Source organism: Electrona antarctica (genome assembly GCF_951216825.1).
Source record: "Electrona antarctica genome assembly, chromosome: 7".
Classification (NCBI taxonomy): domain Eukaryota; kingdom Metazoa; phylum Chordata; class Actinopteri; order Myctophiformes; family Myctophidae; genus Electrona; species Electrona antarctica.
Genome location: NC_136812.1, coordinates 21,506,040 through 21,529,764, shown reverse-complemented (window position 1 = coordinate 21,529,764; position 23,725 = coordinate 21,506,040). Strand labels below are relative to the sequence as shown.

Here is a 23,725-nt window from a genome sequence, read left to right as displayed (position 1 = left end):
GTTGGCTATTTTCAATTTAAATGTTTTAATAAGGGGCGCTCTTATCATCGCACATCATCATGACGTAAAATAGACACTGCCTATTTGCTCAGACACTATGACAGAAAATTCTCCATTCATTATCAATGGGAATTTAATGTTTGTGAACATACACTAAAAGCTCGATATAGGAGGGGCTAGCGGCCCTCAAAACCTTGTATGTACGCCTGACAGCAATGATATAAATACACCATTTACCAAATACAGTATTTTGTGATTGTGAAAGGCCCATTCTCATCATCTGGTGATTGCTCCATTTGTGAATGGACAGGTACAAGATGTGGCTGTACAATATCCACTAGGGATGCACCGAAAGGGAAATTCTTGGCCGAAACCGAATACCGAATATAGGAAACAGTTGGCCGAAAACCGAATACCGAATATGATTAATATTATATATCTTTTTTCCTATCATTGCTGTCATGGCCGTACCTTAAAGCTACCTGATTTATGGCAAAACTTAACTTAAATAATAATCACTATTATGGGTCCATAAAACATTTATTCAGCTCTTTTGAATGCATTAATCGTTTACCTGCCAGGAACATAGGAATATTAACACGTAGAATCTTGTAGCCTGCCACAAACGGAAAAGCCGTTTTAACAGCGATGTATTCATTAATGCATGTTTTAATACGATCGTATCGAAATCTACCGTCCGTTAGCTTTGTTATGCTTCTGACACAATGGGCGCGGCCATTTTGAAAATGCGCGCGCATCCACTAACATTGCCGGCTCTGTTTTCAGACGGCTTTATCTCACAGAAGCGACATTGCAGAGGACGCTTTGTCCCAGACAAGCGTTTTCAACGGCCTGTAGCAGGCGCTGTGATACTCGCGGTCCACTTTTTCCACCACCGACCGAGAGAACGAGCACCAGCTTCGTCAACACACACGGAATGGTTTCATAGTAAAATGCGATACGGATATTTGGCTCTTCAAAGTAAGTGTCACGCGTGATTAAACCATGGCAATACGCAATCGAGGGATTAATTAATGGCGGCAGTTATTGTGTAGTTGCATACACTATTCGGCGATATATTTTATGCCTATTCGGGCCGAAACCGAATAGGCCGAATATTCGGTGCATCATTATTATCCAGCTTCGATCAGTGAACCTCCTGTCATGTCAGACAATCTTGTTACTACAGACTACAGTAGGTCTCAGTCTAGTTTGAGTCCGGTCAATCATCTAGTCATTTCAGTAACCATGACATAGCTAGACCTTTATTGATCCCAGGGAAATTCAGTTGTCATGGCAATACCACACGAAGTATGAGATACGGTACAGATACAGAAAAGGCGATACAACTAAGACATTTTAAAAATCACACTCATGTGACATGAGGGGAGCTCTCATCATCATACATCACATTCCGTGCGCAGCCAATCAAATCATCACTAAAGTCATTCCGACCAATCACTTTTGGCGTCTTCACTTTTCTGCCCTCAGCCAATCAAATCATCGCTATGGGGTCGATCAGACAATCACAAGCCAATGTCTGTGGCCACACAAACCCGGAAAGCTGGGCATAGGACAGGCTGGTGCCCCTCAAAAATATATATATATATCTAAGAGTAATTTTAAACATTTAGTAATACAGGGTTTAGGAATAAAGTATCTAAAAAAGTACATTTAGGGTCTTGCTTGGCCCGCTGCACTTGGACTGCCTGGGATAGGCCAACTTAAATGCCTCACCAAAGCTCTATAATATTGAGGGGCTAATGTCCCTCAAAAATAAAGTTTATTTGCACTATTATAAGCTGTGAAAGGCTTTCTAGAAGGCACTCGTTTTCTCAACATAGTCATACGTAGGCTACTCTCCCTAAGAAAAAACATAACCCATTTTAAAGAGTCCCAGAGGACACATCATGCAATCACTCAGGTGGTCACATTGAGAATCCCCCCATCAGGGAGCAGCCGAGCATAAGAGTTCCATCCTGTGTTACAGAACAGAACTCAGTCTAAAAAAGAGATGCAGAATGTTGGCCCACCTGAGGCGGCAGATCTATCTATCTATCTATCTATCTATCTATCTATCTATCTATCCATCTATCTAATCAACAGGAAAGTGCAGCGCCTTGAGCTGGTGCTGGAGGGGTGTGGGTCAGTGTGCGTGATGCTGTTTGTATGTTTGTTCTTTTGACACGGAGCATACAAAAATATTGTGGTGCCAATAGAGCACTCAAGCAGTTGAAATTAAAGCTGAGATCAGGGCACTGCAAGCTACACAGGCTCACTGAAAAATGACTCACACGCAAACAGCCACACACACACACACACACACACACACACACACACACACACACAATGCATAAATTAAACTGTAAGAGGCTTCTAGCCACGAGCCCATATGTCTTTCTGGGCTAAAGTAGGGAACAACATGGCATGCTCCTTCAGCACTAACACTCTGACTGGTGGAACGTGGAACAGTCAGTGTGATGCTGCACGTCTCAGCTATGTAGAAATAGCCCTGATGGTGATGCTGGAGAAGACGTTATGTAATGAACACAGTCCTCGTCCTCCATGTGTGTAGGCCTGACTTCTTGGCCTAAGATTTAGACTCTCGTAACCCTAACCCTAGATTGAAAATGCCATAATCGATAAATAGGCTACATATGTACGTCTAAATATTAGGCTATACTCCTCTTAGCCCTGAAACATGACTGTCGAGCGTCATGTGAACCATAGACTCATGATCTAGCAGTCCTGGCCCCAACTATAACCACACAACTCTGACACGACTTAATACGCAGCTCCATCATCCTGGCTCTTGTATGTCTTATGAGGTGGTAGATTCAGTCACACAGATTCAGTCGTAGCCCTCCTTTGATTTATCAATTTGTAGAGTAAGTAGTAAAGTAAAATTAAAACTGCAACTGCAATTAATGAATAAAATGTTTTAATAGCCAATCTGTAAGGATGACTGCCATTGTGTTTAACGCTGTTATTTTTACCAGGCAAGCCGCGGGCATATATAACAGTATGTCATCATGTCTCTTATATTATGCACAACGAAAACACAACGACACAAAACAACGCAATAACATTACATTAATTTACAGCATGTATTCAAAGACCAAAGTAAAGCTGTGTTTACCTGCTGTCTGGATCCCAACATGTCATTCACAGTGAGTGACAGTTAAACCGACGCAAAAGTGGCGTGGGCTTCTCGAGACTCGCAGTGAAATTCCTCTTTCGGGAAGCCGGCTTTTTCCAAAACATCAGCGTTCTCATCTTCTCAAGAAACAAAGCAATTGGGGAGAGGCTTTAAAATGTAATTCCTCTTGCATTATTATTATTTTTCTCCGCGTTCTCCTTCTAGATTTCTCTAACAAATCTCCCAGGAAGAACGCACGCAGGAACACCAGTGATACACCGCTGCGCTGCAGGAGTCCAGACGTCAATCACGCAGGTAACCTAGGTAACTCAATGAGCCCTCCCTCTAGCCAACGCTGATTGGTAGATAGGTAGGCAGGGTGCCACAAGTCAGAAGTCGTCAAAGAAATGCAGATGGTAAAGGCAGCATCCCAGGAATGATGCTCAATGCACAATAAACAGTCGCGGAATGCAGTGTCTGTCTGTCTGTCTGTCTATCTATCTGTGTCTCGCTCTCTCTCTCTCCCTCCCCTCTCTCTCTCTCTCTCTACTCTCTCTCTCCCTCTCCCTCTCTCTCCAACAGTCTCTACTTATCTCTCCCCCGCTGTCTCTCACTCCCTCTCTCTGCCTATCTCTGACTCCATAGCCTGCTGCTTTACAGTTGCTTAGCAACAGACTGTGTGTGTGTGTGTGTGTGTGTGTGTGTGTGTGTGTGTGTGTGTGTGTGTGTGTGTGTGTGTGTGTGTGTGTGTGTGTGTGTGTGTGTGTGTGTGTGTGTTGCAGAGGGACAAAAGTGTGAGGAGTTCAAGTCCTCAACTCTCGCAGTGTGGAGGATTGCATGTTGGAGATCTGGCCAAATCAATTATGGGGCAATGATGCACAGCTTTAATTCATTAACTATGGATGCACCATTTATGCATGCAACATCTGTTGTTAAAAATCACACCAGTGTGAAGTGAGGGGCACTTTCATCATCGTACATCATCATCAATGTTTGTGTTTACGCAATGTTTGTGTTTACACAAACACTCAAAGCTGGCCATTCACTGTCAATGGCATTCAATGTGTGTGTTGTGACAAACAGTCAAAGCTGGCCATTCATTAGAAATGGCATAGTTTGTGTTATGTCTGATGTATAATTGTATAGCGTTGGATATCACTCCTGCTTCCAGGATGCCACCAGGCCCAGCCATGAGCTTGTAGACAAGTCCTCAGAGGCTCAGAAACAGAACAACGCTCCACAGCTCGTACCAGAGAGAGATCTGATAAGTGAGACCCTTGATGTCACCTTGGCTCTCACATCTTCTAGGTGCTGATTGCAGGACAGCATCCAATCTAGGTCTGCGGTGCCCGACAGGGTCATTATGTGGCTGTCAGGTCCATGCGGGTGGCTGCATTCTCCATCCTGGCCCGGGATATATATCATAGCTCTCATTGTAGCCCGGTTGCATGATCTTCTTTGCTTCCCATAACTCCTTGCCTCAAAATTATTCAAATCCCCCCCCCACCCCCACTCCAAAAACATGAAATGAAATGAAATTAAATCTATATTTACCCAGGGTATCTGGGCTAAGCTCAAGAACTTGTTTCCAGCCAGGCCCTGCTCATAGAACACATTTCATCGTAGTGGTTGATGCCTTGTTCAAGGGCATTTCAGCGGTGGTAATTTTAACGTGTCGGACGGCTGATTCGAACTGGGAACCTTCCGGTATCTAGACCTCGCCGCTATCCGTTCGGCCACCGCTGCCACACACACATATACTCTTGGGGCGCCAATGGCCTAGTGGTTAACCACTTAAACCCTTTCGCTGAAAATAGCAAATCAACAAGCTCACACTTTGCTAGCCCTGAAACATGACTGCCATGATGATGATTATCATGGCAGTCATGTTTCAGGGCTAACACTTTGCCATCGGCTATTTTTCAGCTAAACCTTTTCGGCGTGTCACTCCCCATCTCTCTCCCTGTTTCCTGTCACTCTTCCACTGTACTATCCAATAAAGGCTGAAAAGCTCCCCAAAAAACTAAATGGAAGGTCATATCCTCAGTTATTGAAATCATGTAGCCTATCTCTACAGTGAGACATTACCTTGATTATACTATTAATATACTGTTGTTGTATGATAATAGAGCAGGGGTTAGGGCCCGGAATGATGTCACTAAAGTGGTATATTTCGATTGGGCCTCTTGACTCAAAGGCTTTCAGCTTTCAGGAAGAAACCAATTATGGTTTCTCTAGATATTATTTTAGTCAGGTAATTGTAATATCAAAAGCATGATGGTTCATGTTATGTGCATATATGTAGATATATTTGACTTTTGACTGGTCCATGCTGTGTGTACAGTATATTTAGATATCTTTGACTTTTGACTGGTTCATAGCAGTAGGCCTAGATACTTTTGAATTTAGATATCTAAATGCTATGCTTTATACTTTACACTGAAATGACATATCAGTGATTGAGTGGTTTTAGTGTTGAACCCTGCCAATATATGAAGCTAGCCCAGACCAACATTCAGTGAAAAACTCAAGTATAGAATTGTTGGACTACCGGTAATTTGGCAACAACAAAAATAAAATCATTTATCTTGGTACAGCACTCAATGTACTTGAATCATTTAGAAAACAGTGTAGTGTATTATAATTTATGTAAGAAAAAAGGTAAAGGTTAAAAAAAGGGCCCATGTTTAATGTGTACAGGTCCACTGTTACAGTACTTCCCCACACCCTCACAACAACGTCATTGACATAGTGACAGTTGCTACCAAACATTAGCGCAAGCGACTCAATTCATCATGTATCTATAGTGGTTACAACAGAAGTCAAACACGGAGACATGCATAATAGCCATGGAGGACATGTAATCATCTGAGCCGTCTAGTCTGCAATAATATAACAAGCTTTTTGGTTTTCCTTGGATCATTAAGTGAAAAACATTTCACTGGATCCCATCCGATTGTTGGACTTCTGTGAAGAATGCTGACCTGAACAGGTTTGATCCTTATTGGAAGGCTAGTGGGCAATTGTTGTGTTAGCTAGGGCTGGGCAATCTCCATATTATATGAATATTGTGATATGACACTAGATAATACCTATGAATACATATGATCACAATGGAAACAAGTCCCCAGGACTTTTTGTGTTATTTTTTGTATATATCCAATAAATCAATAAATCAATCAATCAATCAATCAATCAATCAATCAATCAATCAACCAACCAACCAACCAACCAACCAACCAACCAACCAGCCAATCTCGTCTGGGATTTTGCCTGTAATAGTGTGATATGGCAAAAGTGTTGTCTTTCCCTGTTAACTTTAATCATTTAAGCCACTTTAAAAAAAAAAAAAAATGATATGGTATTTGATCAATCAATACATGATATTGCCCTGTTAGTCCACAGTATTAATCTTACATTGATGTAATATTAAGAATGTAGAACATGTATATAATTTCCTGCAGTGTCATAAGTAATATATATTTTCAGAAGAAAAAACAGAGGTTTCTCCAGAATAAATAAAAGACCACTTTTAAAGCTGCACTACAATACATAACTTTTAAACGGTTTAAATAAAATAGTATTCATTCAAATAAGTTCCGGATTGCAGCTTAAATGTTCCTGTGATCAACCGTTGTCTCTCTACTGACTCTGAAACACTGACTTAGATCCCAGATGGAGAAGATGATGGAGTCACTGGGGCAGTTCAGGTGTGTAAACTGTTACATGGTGTTTCGCTCCGGCGGGCTGCTAGACAAACACAAAGCATTGTTCTGCATTGGAAGTGACATCGGGGACCCCGTGGCCCTGAGGCAGAGACCTGAACACCTCGCCAGAGACCGTGAGAGAGGTTTACAGCCTAAACAAGCACGAACCCCTGATCTCGTGAAGGTAAAAGCAAGCCAAACTACCCAACCAGTAAAATAACATACCCTATACTCTACTGGAGCAAGGGTATATATGAAACCACACTAAACTAGAATGAATTTGCATTCACATTGTTCAAAATGTTTGTTCAATTTGGTAGAGTAGATTGGATTATCGGTTGGATAATCTCTTTTATACAGACAGAGTTGAAAAATGTGTACTATATACGATGCGCGCGCGTGTGTGTGTGCATGTGTGTGTGTGTGTGTGTGTGTGTGTGTGTGTGTGTGTGTGTGTGTGTGTGTGTGTGTGTGTGTGTGTGCACGTGCACCTGATAGATGAGAGGAGGGCAGAGACGACAACAGAGGAAAATAAGATGGAGTGATACTGATGTGTGTCAACCAGAGAACCTGTCCCTGCAGACCCTCACTGGAGAGGTACCCTCTGATAACTTCATCTGCCCCGATGACAATAGCCCAAGACCAGTGGCGTGCACAGATAGACACTAGGGGGTGCTAGAGCACCCCCTGCCCTTTTGGCAATGTGCCCTTTTGAAAAAAAAGAAGAAAAAAAAACTTTTTTTTCTTTTCTTTTTTTAGATTTTTCAAAAATAGCAGACCTACAAGCTCATAGCGCGCCACTCGGTGGCGCGCTATGAGCTTGTAGATCTGCTATTTTTCAATAGCTAAAGCATAACATAATGCTAACACCAAAAGGGGTTCCCGCCCAAAATGGATTAAGGCAACCGGCCGGTTCCACGCGCTGCACAAGGTGCCCTTTTTTAACTTGAGCACCTGCCCCTCTAAATGTCTGTGCACGCCACTGCCCAAGACATAAAGATTGCAACATCTTTTATATCAACTTTGATGCACTGTCAAATTCTCAGTGTTCATTTATCCCTTTGAGTTATAAACGGATAAAGTAACTCTGAGGATTTTTACTGTGTATTCCTTCATGGTTTATGTAGATTCAAAACAAATCAAAAATACTAAACACAAAGAACTCATCAGGGCTAAAGGGCTCTGTATAATCCTTAAAAGATCCCTTTTGTTTTCTCCTCACTAATTAGGCATTTCAAACATCAATTTCATGGCTTAAGTTGAAAAGTGTATTTTTGTGCATTGCAGTGTCATACATTAGAGTTGAATGAAAAGGATGTTATAAACACCACTAAAACAGTATGATGTTTTGCTTCACCAAGCATGGTCATAACAGATGCAGTGATTATTGACTATATATGGCTGGACGCTATGGACAAAATCATTTATCACAACAAATACCTTGCTATCAATATTGTGACGATAATATTGTGATGATAATGTCCATTTTTATGTTAAAGGACAACTTTAGTTTTTTTCAACCAAGGTTGTTTAGTTTGTTATTAGAGAAAGTAAAAGATGAGTGTTCTTTTTTTTTCATTTGCTGCTTTCTTGGGATTTTAGCTGTTTTTGACAGGGGGGCATTCGAGCATGGGGCTAAATATGTATTTTTTTTACAAAATATGATGGCGATTTCTTTTTTTATTATTTACTCTAGTCCTAATAGACCCCAGGAAATTACAACTGGCCACAGAAGATCACAGGATCTACTGAATGTGAAGGAGGCCTACTGGGGAGAAGCCACACTGTGTGTCATAGGCTCAATATGCAGTTTGACACATTCAGTAGATCTTTTGTGGCCAGATGTAATTTCTTGGGGTCTAGTAGGACTATAGTAAATAATAAAGGTCTACAGTACAAGCTCATAACTGAGCTTGTAGCCATGATGTGACAGTTGTGAGCTTGTAGATTGCCTATTTTCATTAGTTTTTGAACAAGTGATTGAAACCAGGAAAAGGAAATACATTAAAAAATCCTTTAGGGCCTAATAGGGCGAGGTCGCACTGAAACAACAGGTCTGGGAATTGACGTTTTCGGGCCAGGTAGGGGGTAGGTAAAATGTGTGCTAATTAGTAAGGCCAGAAGGGACTTCAGGCTGCCCAGTTAGGGCCCAGTTAGGGCCCAGTTAGGGCCCAGTTAGGGCCAGGACTTAATTTTTGGTTAAGAACTCCAGTTTTCGCCGGCTGCCGGGTGCGGCTGTGCTAATAACTTTGGGGCGGGCCCGTCTAGAGTTTGAATGGACAGGTATCAGTCAAAAGGGAGACATCGAAGAGGAAGGACAGGTGGGGAGGATCAACATATCATATATGGAGATCTAAGGGTTTGAGATCAGATGTAGAGTTGCTGGCCGGCTCTATACTTTATATGCAGATCTAGGTGATGATCCAGTCTTGTACAGTATGGCTATCCAGGGCAGGGTTTGATGAGGTCAGTGTCGTGATCTTCATATAATATATGGAGACGGACATATATGGAGCGTGTCACGAGGCGTGACGGACTGACGGCCATATATGGAGCGTGTCATGACAGACGGACGGACGGACTGACTGACTGACAGACAGGTTTTCATAATCAATATATTGCCCATCTATTGTCAGCAAACATGTGCAGCAATAGGAAGTAGAAATGTTACAAAGCATTTCTCTATGGCTCAGTTTCACAAGTTGAGGATGTCCATTGAAGAGACTCTGCCAAAGCCATCCAAGGGGAGCACAGATACAGAGGTGAGCCCTTGATCTGCTCTCTTCACATACTGTACATGTACGTATAATCTGTTCATTGTACATCATCACACCAGCTGAAACATTAGACACTTGAATACGTTACAGAAGTCTGCAACACACACTGTTGCACCCCTCCATATGGGTTTATATAAAGAATGTAAAGAATGCATCTAAAACTGCTAGAATTTACTTCTACATAACGTAACATAAGTGACTCCCAGGTCTGTGGGCATCAGGTGGGTCACGGCGAGAGAATGAAGGAGATGAAAGAGATGGCGTCGCTTCATGAGCGTCAACTAGCTGAAATACAGGCACACAACCAGCACCTGGAGCTACAGAGAGATGGTAAGAGAGTAGACCGCCCTGTCTGGCCCTTCTTAAATCTCAACACATCACTCTCATCTCATCCAGGAAATGTTTGTGATTTGGAACTCTCAGGATTCCCTTTTACTCTGTATTAGCTCCGTTTGGAACCTCTATATTTACACTGCTACGCTTTAGCTCCAAGTAGCAGCGTAGAAATAGAGGTTCCAAACAGAGTGTGTGTGTGTGACTGTGTGTGCGTGCGTGCATGTCTGCACATCTCTCTTGTGAGCCTTGGTATGAGTCAACTCTTCCTGCGTGTGTGTGGACAGGTATTTGTGTGATTGTGCATCAATGTGTGTGAACATACCTGCCTGTGTGTGCAAATTGGTAATCATTAATCTTAAGACTGATTTGTAGGCTACTGTGGCTATTCCAACATAACAGTAGCAATGTGTGTGTGTGTGTGTGTGTGTGTGTGTGTGTGTGTGTGTGTGTGTGTGTGTGTGTGTGTGTGTGTGTGTGTGTGTGTGTGTGTGTGTGTGTGTGTGTGTGTGTGTGTGTGTGTGTGTGTGTGTGTGTCAGAGCTGGCCCGTCGGCTGGATGCCCTGGCGGGTCAGAACAGTACCAGTCACCTGGAGGATCTACTGCTGGAACTGAAAGATCAAGAGGAGAGGAACGAGGAAACACTGCAACAACTCACTGAACATGTCAACGCACTGCAGTATGTGTATTTGTGGCTAGAATATGTGTGTGTGTGTGTGTGTGTGTGTGTGTGTGTGTGTGTGTGTGTGTGTGTGTGTGTGTGTGTGTGTGTGTGTGTGTGTGTGTGTGTGTGTGTGTGTGTGTGTGTGTGTGTTCGTGTGCTGCGATAGAGAACATGGAGTATAATAAGTACTGACAATTCTGGTCTTCTGCATGCCATCTTTTCTTTCAGGGTCAAATCGGCCTCTGTGCCCGCTGACCAGCCTGAACCGAGGATGCATCCTGTGATGTTTGACCTCATAGCCTCTGTGGATGGTCCCCTCTCTAACCAGATAAGGCAATGGTCCTGATTCATCTAGATTCTAGAGAGCCATTACCCTTTCATTTTGATGCCCTGGCTTTTCGTTACCTTTGTCTGGGTCCTGTTTTAAAAAATGTCACAGGTGTCACTGTAAATAAGAATTCTGCCTCACTGATCTCCATAGCTAAATGAGTAATTAAAGTAAACTCTCTCCTCTGTCCAGAGCCCTGCGGCTGGCCTACATGCAGTCCGGTGGGTCAGATCCAGCCGTTCTGGCCCAGATGCACGACCTACAGGCCGAGGCCCAAACCCTGGAACAGACCCCCCCAGGGCCCGGAGCCGCCAGGAAGAAGAGTAAGAACCATAAAGAACAATGGTCTAATCTACTGTTACATGCAGTGGACTTTATGAAATGTGTGTCCTACAATGAGTCCAGTTCTGTAAGATGCAGCAGCAGCAGAAATAAGTGGATGCCGTGTTAAATTGATTTCATAATTGAACAGTGTCCTGTATCATTCTGACTGCCAGGATTCAGAGCGTTTTTCACCAACCTTTGAAAAATGATAGAATATTCATCACTCCATTCCACACACGGGTGCCCTCAAATGACGTGCACGGGTGTGCTAGAAACAGAAAATAATTCTGATCAATACGTGACAATCTGTTTGAAAGCTACAGGCTCTGGTGTAGAGCGAGCGCTGCACGCAGTTGTCCATAAGAATGCATTATGGTGATATGAAAAAGTTTGAAAACCACTGATCTAAGACAGTGAAAATCCAGAAGATTGCAGGTCAATTTTCTCAACCCCTTGGGCTCCATTTTCGTCACCGCTAAACCCCTTATCCCTAAACTTCTTTGAATAGTTCAACTAGCCAATCTACATTGACACATTGTGAGCTTGTAGACTGGCTATTTTAACTATTCAAAAATGTTTAGCAAAATAGTAAAAAAAAAAAAAAAAAAAAAAGGCAAAGAAGTTTAGGGATAAGGGGTTTAGCGGTGACTAAAATGGAGCCCATAATCTCTCCCTCTCTCTGTCCAGAGGTAAAGCCTCCTCAGTGCAGTCAAAGCTGGGAGTTGCTGGCTATGGAGCAGGACAACCACAGACTTGAGGAGGAGATTCTCCGGTTACAGTTCGCCAGAGAGAGACACCATGGACATGAAGGTAGGATGGATACATACCCATACACTTCACAGAGGAACGAAGAGGAAAAGCCCCTCTTTTGATCCATGGAATTCACTGAGAATACAGAATCTACTAGTATTCCAAAGTATGACATGTCACCGCTCACAGAGGGTGCTTGTTAACGTGGTTAAGGATTCTGATCGATTGATTTTATTTGGTGACAGCACACAAAAGCGCACAAGAGCACTTTCCGACACATACAGTCAATGAATCACCGTGGATGAAACCACAATAAAGCCTGAGGGCTTATTTCCATTGCGGTCCTCTTCAACGAAAAAACATAAAACAACATGACGAATTACATCACAACAACAATACATAACTATACATAACAAATGATCTAATAAATGTGCAATCAATGCAATTGATGCAACAGACAAGTCGGAACCATCATGATTCTGTAAAACATTATTTTTAGTACTGGAATCTAGATAAATCTGAAGGTTATCATGTAGTTCATTGGATATCATCCAATCCTTGCTCATCGACCACTGTGTCCGCCGCCGCTTATGCTTCTCAACGACTGTAATCTGCCCACGTCAGTCTTCTATTCTATTGTGTTTAAGGCATGAATCATTGACCTTAATGTCTGTTAATGTGCTATCTAGCAGCAGCGGGCACAGAGATCCAGCTGATGCAGAGGGAGAACCTCTTCCAGATAGCCTCCGTACAGGCAGAGATTGAGAACCTGCGGCGGGAGATGGAGAGAGCTGGAGAGGCTCCATGGCACCGCAGACAGCCCCCTCCACCCCCACCTCCTCCGCTCCCATTCCCTCTGGCCCTGCTGGTGCAGTACACTGTTTTCCCATTACCACTATACATTTAAAAGTCGTCTGTTTTATGCAGTCTTAGTTAAGACGCATTTATGCTTTGTCATAAGCTTGCTGAAAATCACAAACTCAAGCTTTGCACCATGTTGTTGCTTGGAAAAAAGTTATTTTTTCCCCCCTGCGATACAATGCGGGACTACGGTCTAGCCAATACCAACTCAGGCCTCCTGAATCGCTGCCCTCCACACACTCCTATCTAGCATCGGGGTCTTGAGCTGTAGGCCTACTAGCCATTACAGACTGGTACAACATCTGCAGAATCCTGCAGAGTCCTAATGGCATCAACTTTCTAACAGGCATATGAGTGAAAGCAAAAAGTTTCCGATTTATTACTCACAAATCATAGTATTGTGTTGATTTGGAAATCCCTCTCCATTCCACAGACCCAGGCCAGGTTCCCTTCCTCTCCCCTGGGAAGACATGTGATGGGCTCTCTGGACTCTCTGGGGCCAGCTCCCTATGATCCTACGTCAGTCTAAACCTTCACAGATCCAAATCCTAATTCTATTTATTTCACATCCAACTCAAATCAAGTAGGACAAGATAAACTAGAGTTTATTTAAACATCATGCCAATAATATCTGTTGTTGCAAATTATTTCTTTTGAATGTCTTGCCATTCTAGAAGTGAAAATAAACCTGCATATCAGAGTTGGTTTGGTCTATTGTATTCTAGTATTCTATTTAGCAAACATTCCCCTGGTTTTGCAGGGCTGGTTTTGTGATTTTCTATGACCTTGTGCTGGGAGTTGATGCTACTCTGAGCACGCTGCGTCTAGTAGTAGCTCTGTACTTGGGGGGCCAGGAGGTTGGACGGCCGACTCCAACGCCCACTGTCCAGTGCCAGCCAGGAAGAGTACTGCCCTACTACACCCACAGACTATCCCATAGAAACTATGCCCATCTTTAAGCCAAGCAGTCAGTTCCCAGGTATGCGTCACCAAGAGGTATAGCTCGTAATAAACTGTCAGAATGTGTGTTGAGCATTTTGTGGAATTAGAATAGATGAAATACTGTATACTCTCATTCTTCAAGATTATATAATTTCTCATAATTTTACAAAATTCATAGGCCTATACCGGTACGTTTCGTCCTAATATTCAGATAGATAAAGCATTATACAATATTCTGGGTTACCTTCAATTCATGCCCGTTTTTGCTGTTCTCTCTGAAGAATGCAACCATCTCCCTCGCTCTCTCTGGTGGTGGAGTTGCAGACAGCGGGATGTGTGGATATTTATGGCCAAGGAGTGCAGAGACTGGTTTCCCTGGGCTGGGCCCGCCTGTCGCTTTTTGACCAATACAACCAGGTTCACACATTATGTGACATACTGTAGGCCTACACTCTCTCATCCACACACACACACAGACACACACACATATGACATGTTTTTAAACCCCCTGAACATTACGTAATCATAAGGGAAGGTCAGTTTAGGTATTTATCAAAAGTATTTTACTAATGCGGGGTTGGCGAAAGGGCCTGTGTGGAGTTTGCATGTTCTCCCCGTGTCCCCTAGGGTAGGTACCCTCACAAAAAACATGCAGTAATCCTGGACTCTAAACTGCCTCCCCCTGGCCAGCCTGGGCGCCAGATGGAGGGGAAAGGAACTGGTTGGAATAACGTGTTCCTTCCACGTGCTACGTCCAACCAGGGAAACTCCCCCGTCAGGTGTAAAGGAGCTACTTGGACACTCAGGCATGAAGGAAGGCGGAGGGTGTGTAGAGCCCAGGATCACATTAGATAATTGACACAGGGGTGAAAAATGGGTTACAAAATCATGGGATAAAAAATATTATAAAAAAAAAAAAGTATGATTGTTGATGAATTTGATTGTTGATGAACTTACATTTTAGCGGTCGGCTAATCGGCTCTGTGTGCATTAGTGAAATAAATATGTCAAGACACCTAGAATAGCATTTCAACTTTTCAAGCAAGTTGTGGAAAGCTTGCACAAAATAATTTGACCCACTATTGTGTAACATTTTTAATGCGACAATAAACTTGATATTAAGTTGAAGTTGAATTGACTTCAAAGATTAATGTATTTGTAAACTACATTTAAAAACAACTATTGTTGAACAAAGTACTGTACAGTCCAGGAGGTAGCTAAGTCACAAATAAATAAACCATAGACACAAACGAGACATACAAGTCGAAGGCACAAATAAATAATGTATCATGATAAACTATAAATAGTTTGATGTGAGAAACAAAAGGAAGTTACTTCATGGGCCTTTCCATTACTTCCCTCTAATACCAGGTCCATAGTGGCCACTGGAGGGTGCCAGTGCGCTGCCTGCCTGTGAGACCCTCACTATGCACTAGCCAGCTCAACTGTGTACCACAGGTATAAACAAGTACACATATCTAACCCAAGTATATAATGCAAACAGATGTCAGTCTTTTCCTATGAATTAATTTACAACCAACCTGTATGGTACAGTAAGACGTTAATATAGTATAACTGGTACATCTGCAGTGGTTGGAGGTGGTCTCCCTTAGATGCCTGAACCTCATAAATGGAAGTGGGATTCTGTCTCAACAGGGAGATAGACAGACTGCAGTTTTAAGAAGACTTTAATGCAGTGGTTAAAGTGTAGATTAGAATCTTTAGTAATAGGTTATGGGTACGGCCTCACGACGTGAGGATTGTGATTTAGACATACAAGTAGAACAAGCATCAGCATGACGGGTGTGTGCATGTGTGTCTTTGAGGTGGGCATCATGGAGTTGTGTATTCGGGTGGTCAATGCTCGAGATGGTGACATGCAGACCCTTGTAAGACCTGACCCCAAGAACACCTGCCACTACATGTACCCCATTATGGTAAGTATGGCAACGTTGTTTCAGATGGCAAATCTAAAAATACACATCATTAAGTGTGGAAAATATTGTAAATACCAAGTCCATTAAAATAGCACCGACGCAACCTTTTACCATGTACCAATTTATACTTCATTACTGAAAACATTTTTTTCTTAAACCAAATAGCTCACAAGAGATAGGCGAGCATGTTCATGCAATTGTTTCTGTCAATACAGGCATCATCCAGCCAAGGCAATCAAGCCCCAAACATTTCAACTCAAACCTTTGAAGACAATCCCGCCGACCACCCCTGCAATGAAGACAAAACCCCTCCTCCCACAGAGAAGTCCAAACACAGCTGAGGAACAGAAGAAAGCCCTTCCAGTAATAAATGTGCATGTTCTTTTCAACAAATCAGAATTTGAGGGTTAACTCCAGTCTTCTCCCCTTACTTGTAATTTCCAGTTAAACTGTAATGAAAACAGGTTTTGTATAGAGTAAATGTTGGTCATTTAATTACCAGAATCTGAGTGTGGGTGGAAGGAGGTTCAGACCACTAAATTCTTTAATTGTATCGTGCAGCAATTTAGGCTAATAGACAATGTAAAAATAGACGTTAGAAAATGTAGGACGCGACATCTGCCAAATCTCCTTTATTAATTCATTTTTACTACAAGTATACAAAACTGGACCGACCAATCTGTGAAAATGGTTCTTATTTACAAAAACAAAGTGTTGAAGGGAGTGGGGGCTGGACAGGCATGCTGTGCTGGCTTGAGGATCAGGAAGACGTGGAGAAGACCATCACGCTGATGACTGTACAGAGGCAGGCGGCTTTGCAGGCTACAGGAGAGAAAAGCAAACACCATGAAACCAAACTATATACTCCTTGTCCAAGTTAGTGTAGACGAATGTACTGGCAAGTGTCAGCGGCATGTTCCATTTGCCACTAGGTTGCGGTTTACCCGTCAACTGAAGTGCACCATATGTATCCTACTATACATTGAATTTATAATAGCTGGGTAAAAATGCATAGTTTGCCCAGTACGGTTCAGAGCCTCCTGATGGCCATCAAACAGTTTGAGATTCGCTAATGCCAAAACAACAACATCTTTTGAAAAGACAAATCCATCGCAGGTAGTTTTAAAGCATCCAAAAGTCAAAGCGCCATTAGAAGTCAAGCTCATTTTATGCTGCGTGCCATCACTCACCTCCTTTGCCTCTTTCTCCTGGACTCTATTGCCGTTGCTGGCAGTGGCGCTGCCGCTGCCATTAACTGTGGCTTCCTGTTTGAGCTGCTTAGCATCAGCGTCCTTCTCTGGACTCTCTTCCTCTGGTTTCCTCTGTAGATACAAAAAAAAAAAAAAAAAAAAAAAAAAACAGGATAAACATACTGTAGTAGGCTTTAAAAAAAAAAAGTACAGGACGGTCCTCTAAAGAAATGCACGCAACTGTGATAGTCTGTAAAAATCTGTTCTTAACTGTGTTGGGGAAGCATATTGGCCAGTTATATATGAACCAACTTTACCTTAACACAAGATTGCCAGCAGAAATATTACTGCACTAGTCATGGATGGAAAACCATCAGCCCATGTTAAGCCCAGTTCTACATGGACTGCCTCCATCTCGACACTCCCAACAAAACCACTATGCCAAAGAACATGCACAATGCCCTCCGAACAATCACACGGCACAAAAAAGAAACCCTGGATTAGACGGAATATCACTGATAGCAGGCAAACACCAACATATGTACTGGGCTGGTATAAACCAACAGGCATGACATGTAGAACACTAAAGGTTCATCACTTATTCACCTAAAAAAAAAAAACACTGAACAAAATATACAACAGAGTACAAATCAGGCCTTGCGGCAGGGTTACTAGATTTAAGGTTGTATAGACGCCCGACCTTTTTTCTGACCAGGTGGGAAATGTCCGAGACTGCTTTAGAAGACGAGGCGCCATCAGATGGCTTGACTGGGATCTGAAAGGAAAGACAAGAGATGTCAAGCTAAAATTCAGTGTGGTACTGTTTTTCTGCCATTTACCGTTTGCACTGCAACGTTTCGTGTTGTGGACAGGATGCCTACCTGACTGGGTGTTGCAAATGCAGACGATGAAGGACCACCGTTTTCACCCGTGAAAGATGATGAACCACTGGGGACCGCTGATGAAGTAGAAGCCCCACCCTGGAGGAGAGAATGGTCTTGTGTCATTTGAAATCAAAATATGCAGCATTTTAAAAACTGTTGTCCAAGAGCATCATGACCACAAAGTTGTAGAAATTTGTAAAGGTCAAAACAATGGGAAGACATACTTCTGAGAACTACACTATAGAGTAGTAACAAAGATGGTCTATGTATGAAGATGGGCAAACTTCATTGGCACCACTAGAGGCAAAATAGTCTCCTAAATATAGTAGGCGTGGTTTGCTTCTCCCCAAGAATCTCAATTTCCCTCAATGTCTAACATACAAATCTACATTTTGCTGATATACAGAATACAAAAGGCATATTATATTCCAGGCAATGGCATCTTTGTATGTGCGTTCCTCAGACACACGCAGACAACATTACATTCACAGAAAACAGAATGATAGAACCGCATAATTAGATTAATGATGATTAGTTATTAAGTGTTAAGTTTAACCGACTAATTTCTTAACGGCGAGTCATCAATACACGATGAACTATTAACATCCCTAACGCAGACCAAAACTACGCACACCATCGACCCACAGCGTCAACTTTCTATTAAACAGTGGAGTTCAAAGGTAAGGTTACATAGATGGGAGGGGGACCGCATGTAATTCAGATGGGGCATTAGTCCCACAAATAATTTCATACCACATTCATTACCCACCAGAGTGACGCCGACTCACCAGTGTGTGTTGGATGGCCTGCGAGGCTGCGCTGGCGGTTCTCTGGCTCTCCTTGGCATCTTCCACCTTCTCTTTGATGTCGGGCAAGAGCAGCTTCAGTTCTTCCATCTCCTTCATTGCATCAGCCGCACCAGTGATCGTCTCCTGCAGCACATCTGCACACAATGCTTTTATCACCCTCTGTATTTATTGAAGGACCATGTGCAGCCATACTACACATGTCACTGAAAGCACCAATACCATCTGCCAAATTTTCACTGTCACAACATTGAGGTAGTCGGTCAAGAATAGTGATAAACACTTTATTATCCACGCGAGTCTTACCAAGGCGGTTCTCGATGACCTTTATGGAGCCACTGTAGTGCTGGATGGCGTGACTGTACTGGTCCATGTAGCAGAGAGTGGTTGCAATGTGGTAATGGCTCTCAGCCAGCAGACGGCTGTGGGGAGCCAGATGTTTCAGCTGCAGTGCAAGGCACTCCTGGAAGTCTTCTAGTGCCTGGTGGTAATTACCTGGAGGACAGACATGCTGTTAGACAACACAGCCAATGATGGCATTTTGTGGAAAAGAAGAGATTTGTCAGATTATGTTTGAGACGAGTCAGGTCAGTAATACAATGACCAGCTGTAATCAAGTGATGTTAGGGACAAGTGTTTTGCAGAATCATATTCTATAGGGCTGGTGCAACCACTCCAAGGAACAGCAATGTCTGTGTTAACCTATGTGACTATGAGTAGCAGTAGGGGCAAAAGTGGCACTGTTGCGCCAGAAACAGAGAGAGATAACACTGCACTTTTGCCTGCTAATGGGAGACAGAGAGAGAGAGAGAGACTGCACTGTTGCCTGCTAATGGGAGACAGACAGAGGGGGGAGGGGAGTTGCACCACTCAGTTCACACAGGTGTGATTTTCTTAAATCGAAGGGGATTAAGGAGTCAGTGATTTAAAATTGTGGAACTCAACATGGCTTTAAAGGGTAGCAGATCTACAAGCTCTTGACAGGTCATGCTGCAATGCATTTGTAACCAGCCATTAAAATGATATCAAATTAAATGGTTTTGGGGGGGGGGGCAGCAAACTTTGTGGCATGGATACATTTACAAGTCATTAGATTGTTCTTCAGGGCTGTCAAATGCCTAGACTAAATCAATTTTGAGGAAACGGCAGAATGAGAGCCCATCAATTGAATCCTACCAGTTTCAGCACCGACTTCCCCAAGCTTTAGCATGGCCTGTGCTGCCATCAGCTGATCATCCTTGTTCTCTTTTCTGTGTAGAAACAAAAGGACCAGAGGATTCGTTTCAAAACAATGACTTCACACAAAAGGTAATCAGTTAGGTTTGTTCTACAGTTTTGAATGAGCTGTAATATTGGCACTGTCAAAGCTGAACTGAAAATGGTGAGCTTGGTCTGTGTGCGTTTGTATACATGCACAAAATTATCTTTACCTTTTGTAGATTACTTTAGCCACCTCCAGCATCTCCCACGCCAACTGCAAGTTGCCTACCTCATCTTCTTCCTGGAAACAAGCGTTACAATCTTAAAGCTGAAGAAACATAAATGCTGTCAGCTAGTCTAGCCAATATCTACTAGACAAGATGGCTTTGGCCACGTTGGTGCAAAAATATGCCAAAGTGGTACCTAGAGACAAACCATTTGTTTTATAACTGTTACTAGTAAGACATGATCACATAATTAACCTAGTATCCTAGTGAAATTCAGCTTTTCATTGTGAAGAGACCTCCTGACTCTTTGCGGAGACCCGAGTCTGGAGCTACAGTACGAATGCATATTTTTCACATCGTAGCCAACATGAGACTTGAGGTGCTGCCTACCTTGTCTTCAGCATTTTCTGCATCGTCGTCCGAATCTTCATCATCGTCATCTTCTGAAGAAGCAAAGAGCAATTAGAAAGAGCAATGCAGTTAATCAGCTGCAGGAGCAAAACTAATATGGCATGCAGTTCACCCAGGTGCAGTTTATCAGTTGTGCAAATCGTAGCCCTTTATTCCAGAGTCAACACCTACATCTGTGCTCTAGTACCAATAATTCCCCAAACTATGCACCAGCTGAACAGTGGAACACACGCAAAGTTCTACTACCATCTAGTTCATCCTCAGCAACCTCTCCCTCAGCATCTCCCGGAGCCTCAGCCTTGTCCTGTTCAGAACTCTGCATAGAAATCGGCCTAGAACTCTGCATCATCTCAACGAATGTTAACATCTCCGCTCCAGGAGATATATCAAGCTCTGTCCCATCGCAAATCACTCTAGGACTGAAATGCTTCCTAGCACTTAATGGCACCTCGTCACAGCACCCGCGAATGAGACAGGGTGCTGCAGGGTGTATGCCAGGACAACAGGAGGACCGGGAATCTTCCACTCCTGTCACAACATACACCACAGGAGGATCGGGAATCTTCTCAGCTCCATTTACAAGAACCTCTTTAACAATGCTGGAGTCTGCCATGGCAGAAACTGCACTCTGCTCTGCCCCAGTCACAACCACCTCATGACCCTTCTCTTCTTCCTTCATAGACTTTGCTTCCTGTAGTTCATTTTCAATTATGGCTGCACCATCTTTAGCCTTCACCTCCGTGGCACTGACCCCGTCACTTGACTCCACTTTGGTTTCTGCCCCCTCAGTTTCAATTATGGCCGCAGAGTCTTCAGCGATCACCTCTGTGGCACTGCCCCCATCACTTGACTCCACTTTGGTTTCTGCCCCCTCAGCCTTTTCCGGTTCAGCCATTGCCTCATAAACCTGCCTGCGTAGCACGTCCCTCTCATCATCTGTACCAGAGGACAGCATGTGAGGAAGTTTCTGAGCAGCTACCAGGTTATGGTCACCAATAAAAGGTGAATTCAGGATTGGAAAACTGGATGGAAAGCAAGCTTTAACAATTTAAGAGTTAAGCTGTTAAAAAGAAAACCTCATACACAAGTTAGTAATCCAGCATTTTTTAGGGTAATCACAATTGGTAATGAAGGAACTTTTGTATTCATTGCAACTCACATTTTTCATTAAAGCATACTGACCGTCAAGGTTGTTGGCACTCTCGATGTTGGGGTTCTCAGGTTTATCCCCCTCCCCGTCAGATTCCTCTGGGACTCCCTCCAGAGCATTGCCAAGTACAGTGTTCTCCATCCTGCCAAGACAGTCCTGAAATGTCATCTGGGCTAAATGATAAACTTTTTTGCTTTATTAATACATTATTCTTCTCCCCCCGTAGTGCTAGTAGACTCCCCTGCCCCCACCAACCGGTCTTTGTGATATTATAACTAAAATGGATAATACTGTAGGCATTTGTGCACCATGTAGAATACCAACCTTGCGAGCTCCAGCAGGGACTTCCCACACAAGAAGAAGGCCTCTCCACACTCATCTGCAGTGTCACCATACCTTGCAGCCCTGAACAGCATGATAACAAAGTCCCACAATCAATCTGGCGGTCCATTCACAAAGCCAAGTGTATGTCCTATTCAGGACTACTAATGCCTGACAGACTAGAACATGCAAGTGCAAAATACATTGTATACGAGACTGCTGAAAACAGACAGTGAGGTTTAATTACCAACATGACAGTATGGATGCACCACTTAAAGCTCCTATAAGCAATAATATGTCAATTTTAATGACCTTTTTATTTTTTGGTATTCAGACAGCCAGCAATGGGTAGAAGCTCCCAAAAAAAGATTTAGTCTCTGACACATCTAGGGGCCTGTCTGCTTCCTGATTGGTTAGTCACTGCGACCAGGTTTTTTTCCCCGACCAATGACAAAGCTTCTAGGAACATCTTTGAATGCAGATTGCGGCCCCTAGATGTGAGAGACTAAATTATTTTTTGGGAGCGTTCTACCCATTGCTGGCTGTCTGAATACCCAAAAAAAAGAGCAATAAGTCAAAATATGAATGACCTTTTTATAGCAGCTTTAATTATATTTTAGCATTTCTTCTAGTAGCCCTAGCCCATATTATTTAATGTAGCACTCACAGCATTCTACAAGCCTCCTGGAAGACATTGACAGCTGAAACAAAGTCACCCATCACCAGATGTCTGTTGCCTGTGCCAATGAGTTTCTTTGCCTCTTCCATGACATCAGTACTGTAGATTAGAACACATCGTGATAGTTAGATAACAGTTAAACACTCATACAATAGTCTTAAGGTTCAAGCAATGCTTTGACACAGAATACTGAAAACGAGAAGGGGGGGGGGAAGAAGGCAAACTAGCTGCTCACCTGTCCAGCGCAGAAGTGGATGAGCAGGGCTTCTCTTCCATGCTGGAAGAGCAGCACATTGAAAAGAAAGTAACGTTAGTTGTACTGCAATATTGTAGACGTTAGTTTAAAGCCTTGCCCAAATGCTAAGACAAAACAAAACTTTACCATGTCCACATAGTACAAGATTCAAGTCTTGCGTCAGAGTTTTGGACGTGTTTATATTTCATAACATACCTCAAAACCACTGGAATTGTGGACGAACCAATGCAACTGGAATCATATGGAATTCGTTTGTAGGCAGAGTACTAGCTCTGGTCCATAACGGCATTGAGCTTAGGCAGAGTACTAGCTTCCTACTCACTGGACTAGTAGAATCACTCGATACATGCACAGCACAGTTTCAAACCAAGGTCGCTAATGTTATGCTAACTAGCGAAGAAAATAGCCGATCGACAAGCTCACAGCGCGTGGCGCAAGCGACGCGCTGTGAGCTTGTAGATCGGCTATTTTCTACACGCGGCACCGTCGTACGACGAGGCAGGAGTCTAGCCACACGCTAACTAGCCCCGATGCTAACAATACAGCTCTAGCTGCAGACAGATAAGACAGACAGCGTTGTTGTTGTTGTTGCACTTCCAAGTGTTTGTCTTCTCTTACCTTCCCGAGCTGGATGCGGCGGCGGTCTCCTCTGGCATGGTGGTCGGTCGCTCAACAGTGTGTAGACACAAGGAAACAAACGGGGGAGTGTTGTTGTGGTGGTGAATGGGAAAACAGACTCAAGCCCCAATCAGCCGCTACTCCTTTCCTTGCAGCCAGCAATGCTTTTCTTCTGGGCTTTGTTGGCGCGCTTAAATAGAGAAAAGGACACTTCCCATTTC

The 23,725-nt window shown here is 43.1% G+C and overlaps 2 protein-coding genes across 2 annotated transcripts; one reads left to right on the top strand and one right to left on the bottom strand.

Annotated features, from left to right (window-relative positions):
• Positions 1–6,814: 6,814 nt before the first annotated feature.
• ccdc17 (coiled-coil domain containing 17) lies at positions 6,815–16,103 on the top strand (the record flags this gene model as incomplete). The annotated part of the gene is made up of 13 exons (XM_079505425.1): positions 6,815–7,030; positions 9,845–9,953; positions 10,497–10,635; positions 10,849–10,953; positions 11,141–11,271; positions 11,960–12,082; positions 12,712–12,890; positions 13,317–13,402; positions 13,644–13,793; positions 14,107–14,242; positions 15,197–15,283; positions 15,652–15,762; positions 15,978–16,103. The coding sequence occupies 13 exons, from the start codon at positions 6,815–6,817 to the stop codon at positions 16,101–16,103; spliced, it is 1,698 nt and encodes a 565-aa protein (XP_079361551.1).
• A 275-nt stretch (positions 16,104–16,378) lies between these two features.
• LOC306927139 (histone-binding protein N1/N2-like) lies at positions 16,379–23,682 on the bottom strand. Its single transcript, XM_079506811.1, has 15 exons — positions 23,505–23,682; positions 22,866–22,907; positions 22,619–22,729; positions 21,955–22,035; positions 21,663–21,772; positions 20,727–21,416; positions 20,460–20,512; positions 20,073–20,143; positions 19,819–19,892; positions 18,949–19,137; positions 18,625–18,779; positions 17,834–17,932; positions 17,653–17,727; positions 16,953–17,084; positions 16,379–16,584 (listed from the first exon to the last, which is right to left on the bottom strand). The coding sequence occupies exons 1-15, from the start codon at positions 23,540–23,542 to the stop codon at positions 16,546–16,548; spliced, it is 1,959 nt and encodes a 652-aa protein (XP_079362937.1). The 5' UTR covers positions 23,543–23,682; the 3' UTR covers positions 16,379–16,545.
• Positions 23,683–23,725: the final 43 nt, after the last annotated feature.

Bases quoted from the DNA above. Each gene is read 5' to 3' on its own strand.
- LOC306927139 (XM_079506811.1), bottom strand. From the start codon at position 23,542: ATGCCAGAGGAGACCGCCGCCGCATCCAGCTCGGGAAG. The intron at 22,730-22,865 runs GTGAGCAGCTAG...TCTAATCTACAG, and splicing joins TCCACTTCTGCGCTGGACAG to TACTGATGTCATGGAAGAGG. The intron at 17,085-17,652 runs GTCGGGCGTCTA...TTGTATCTACAG, and splicing joins CCCACCTGGTCAGAAAAAAG to AGGAAACCAGAGGAAGAGAG.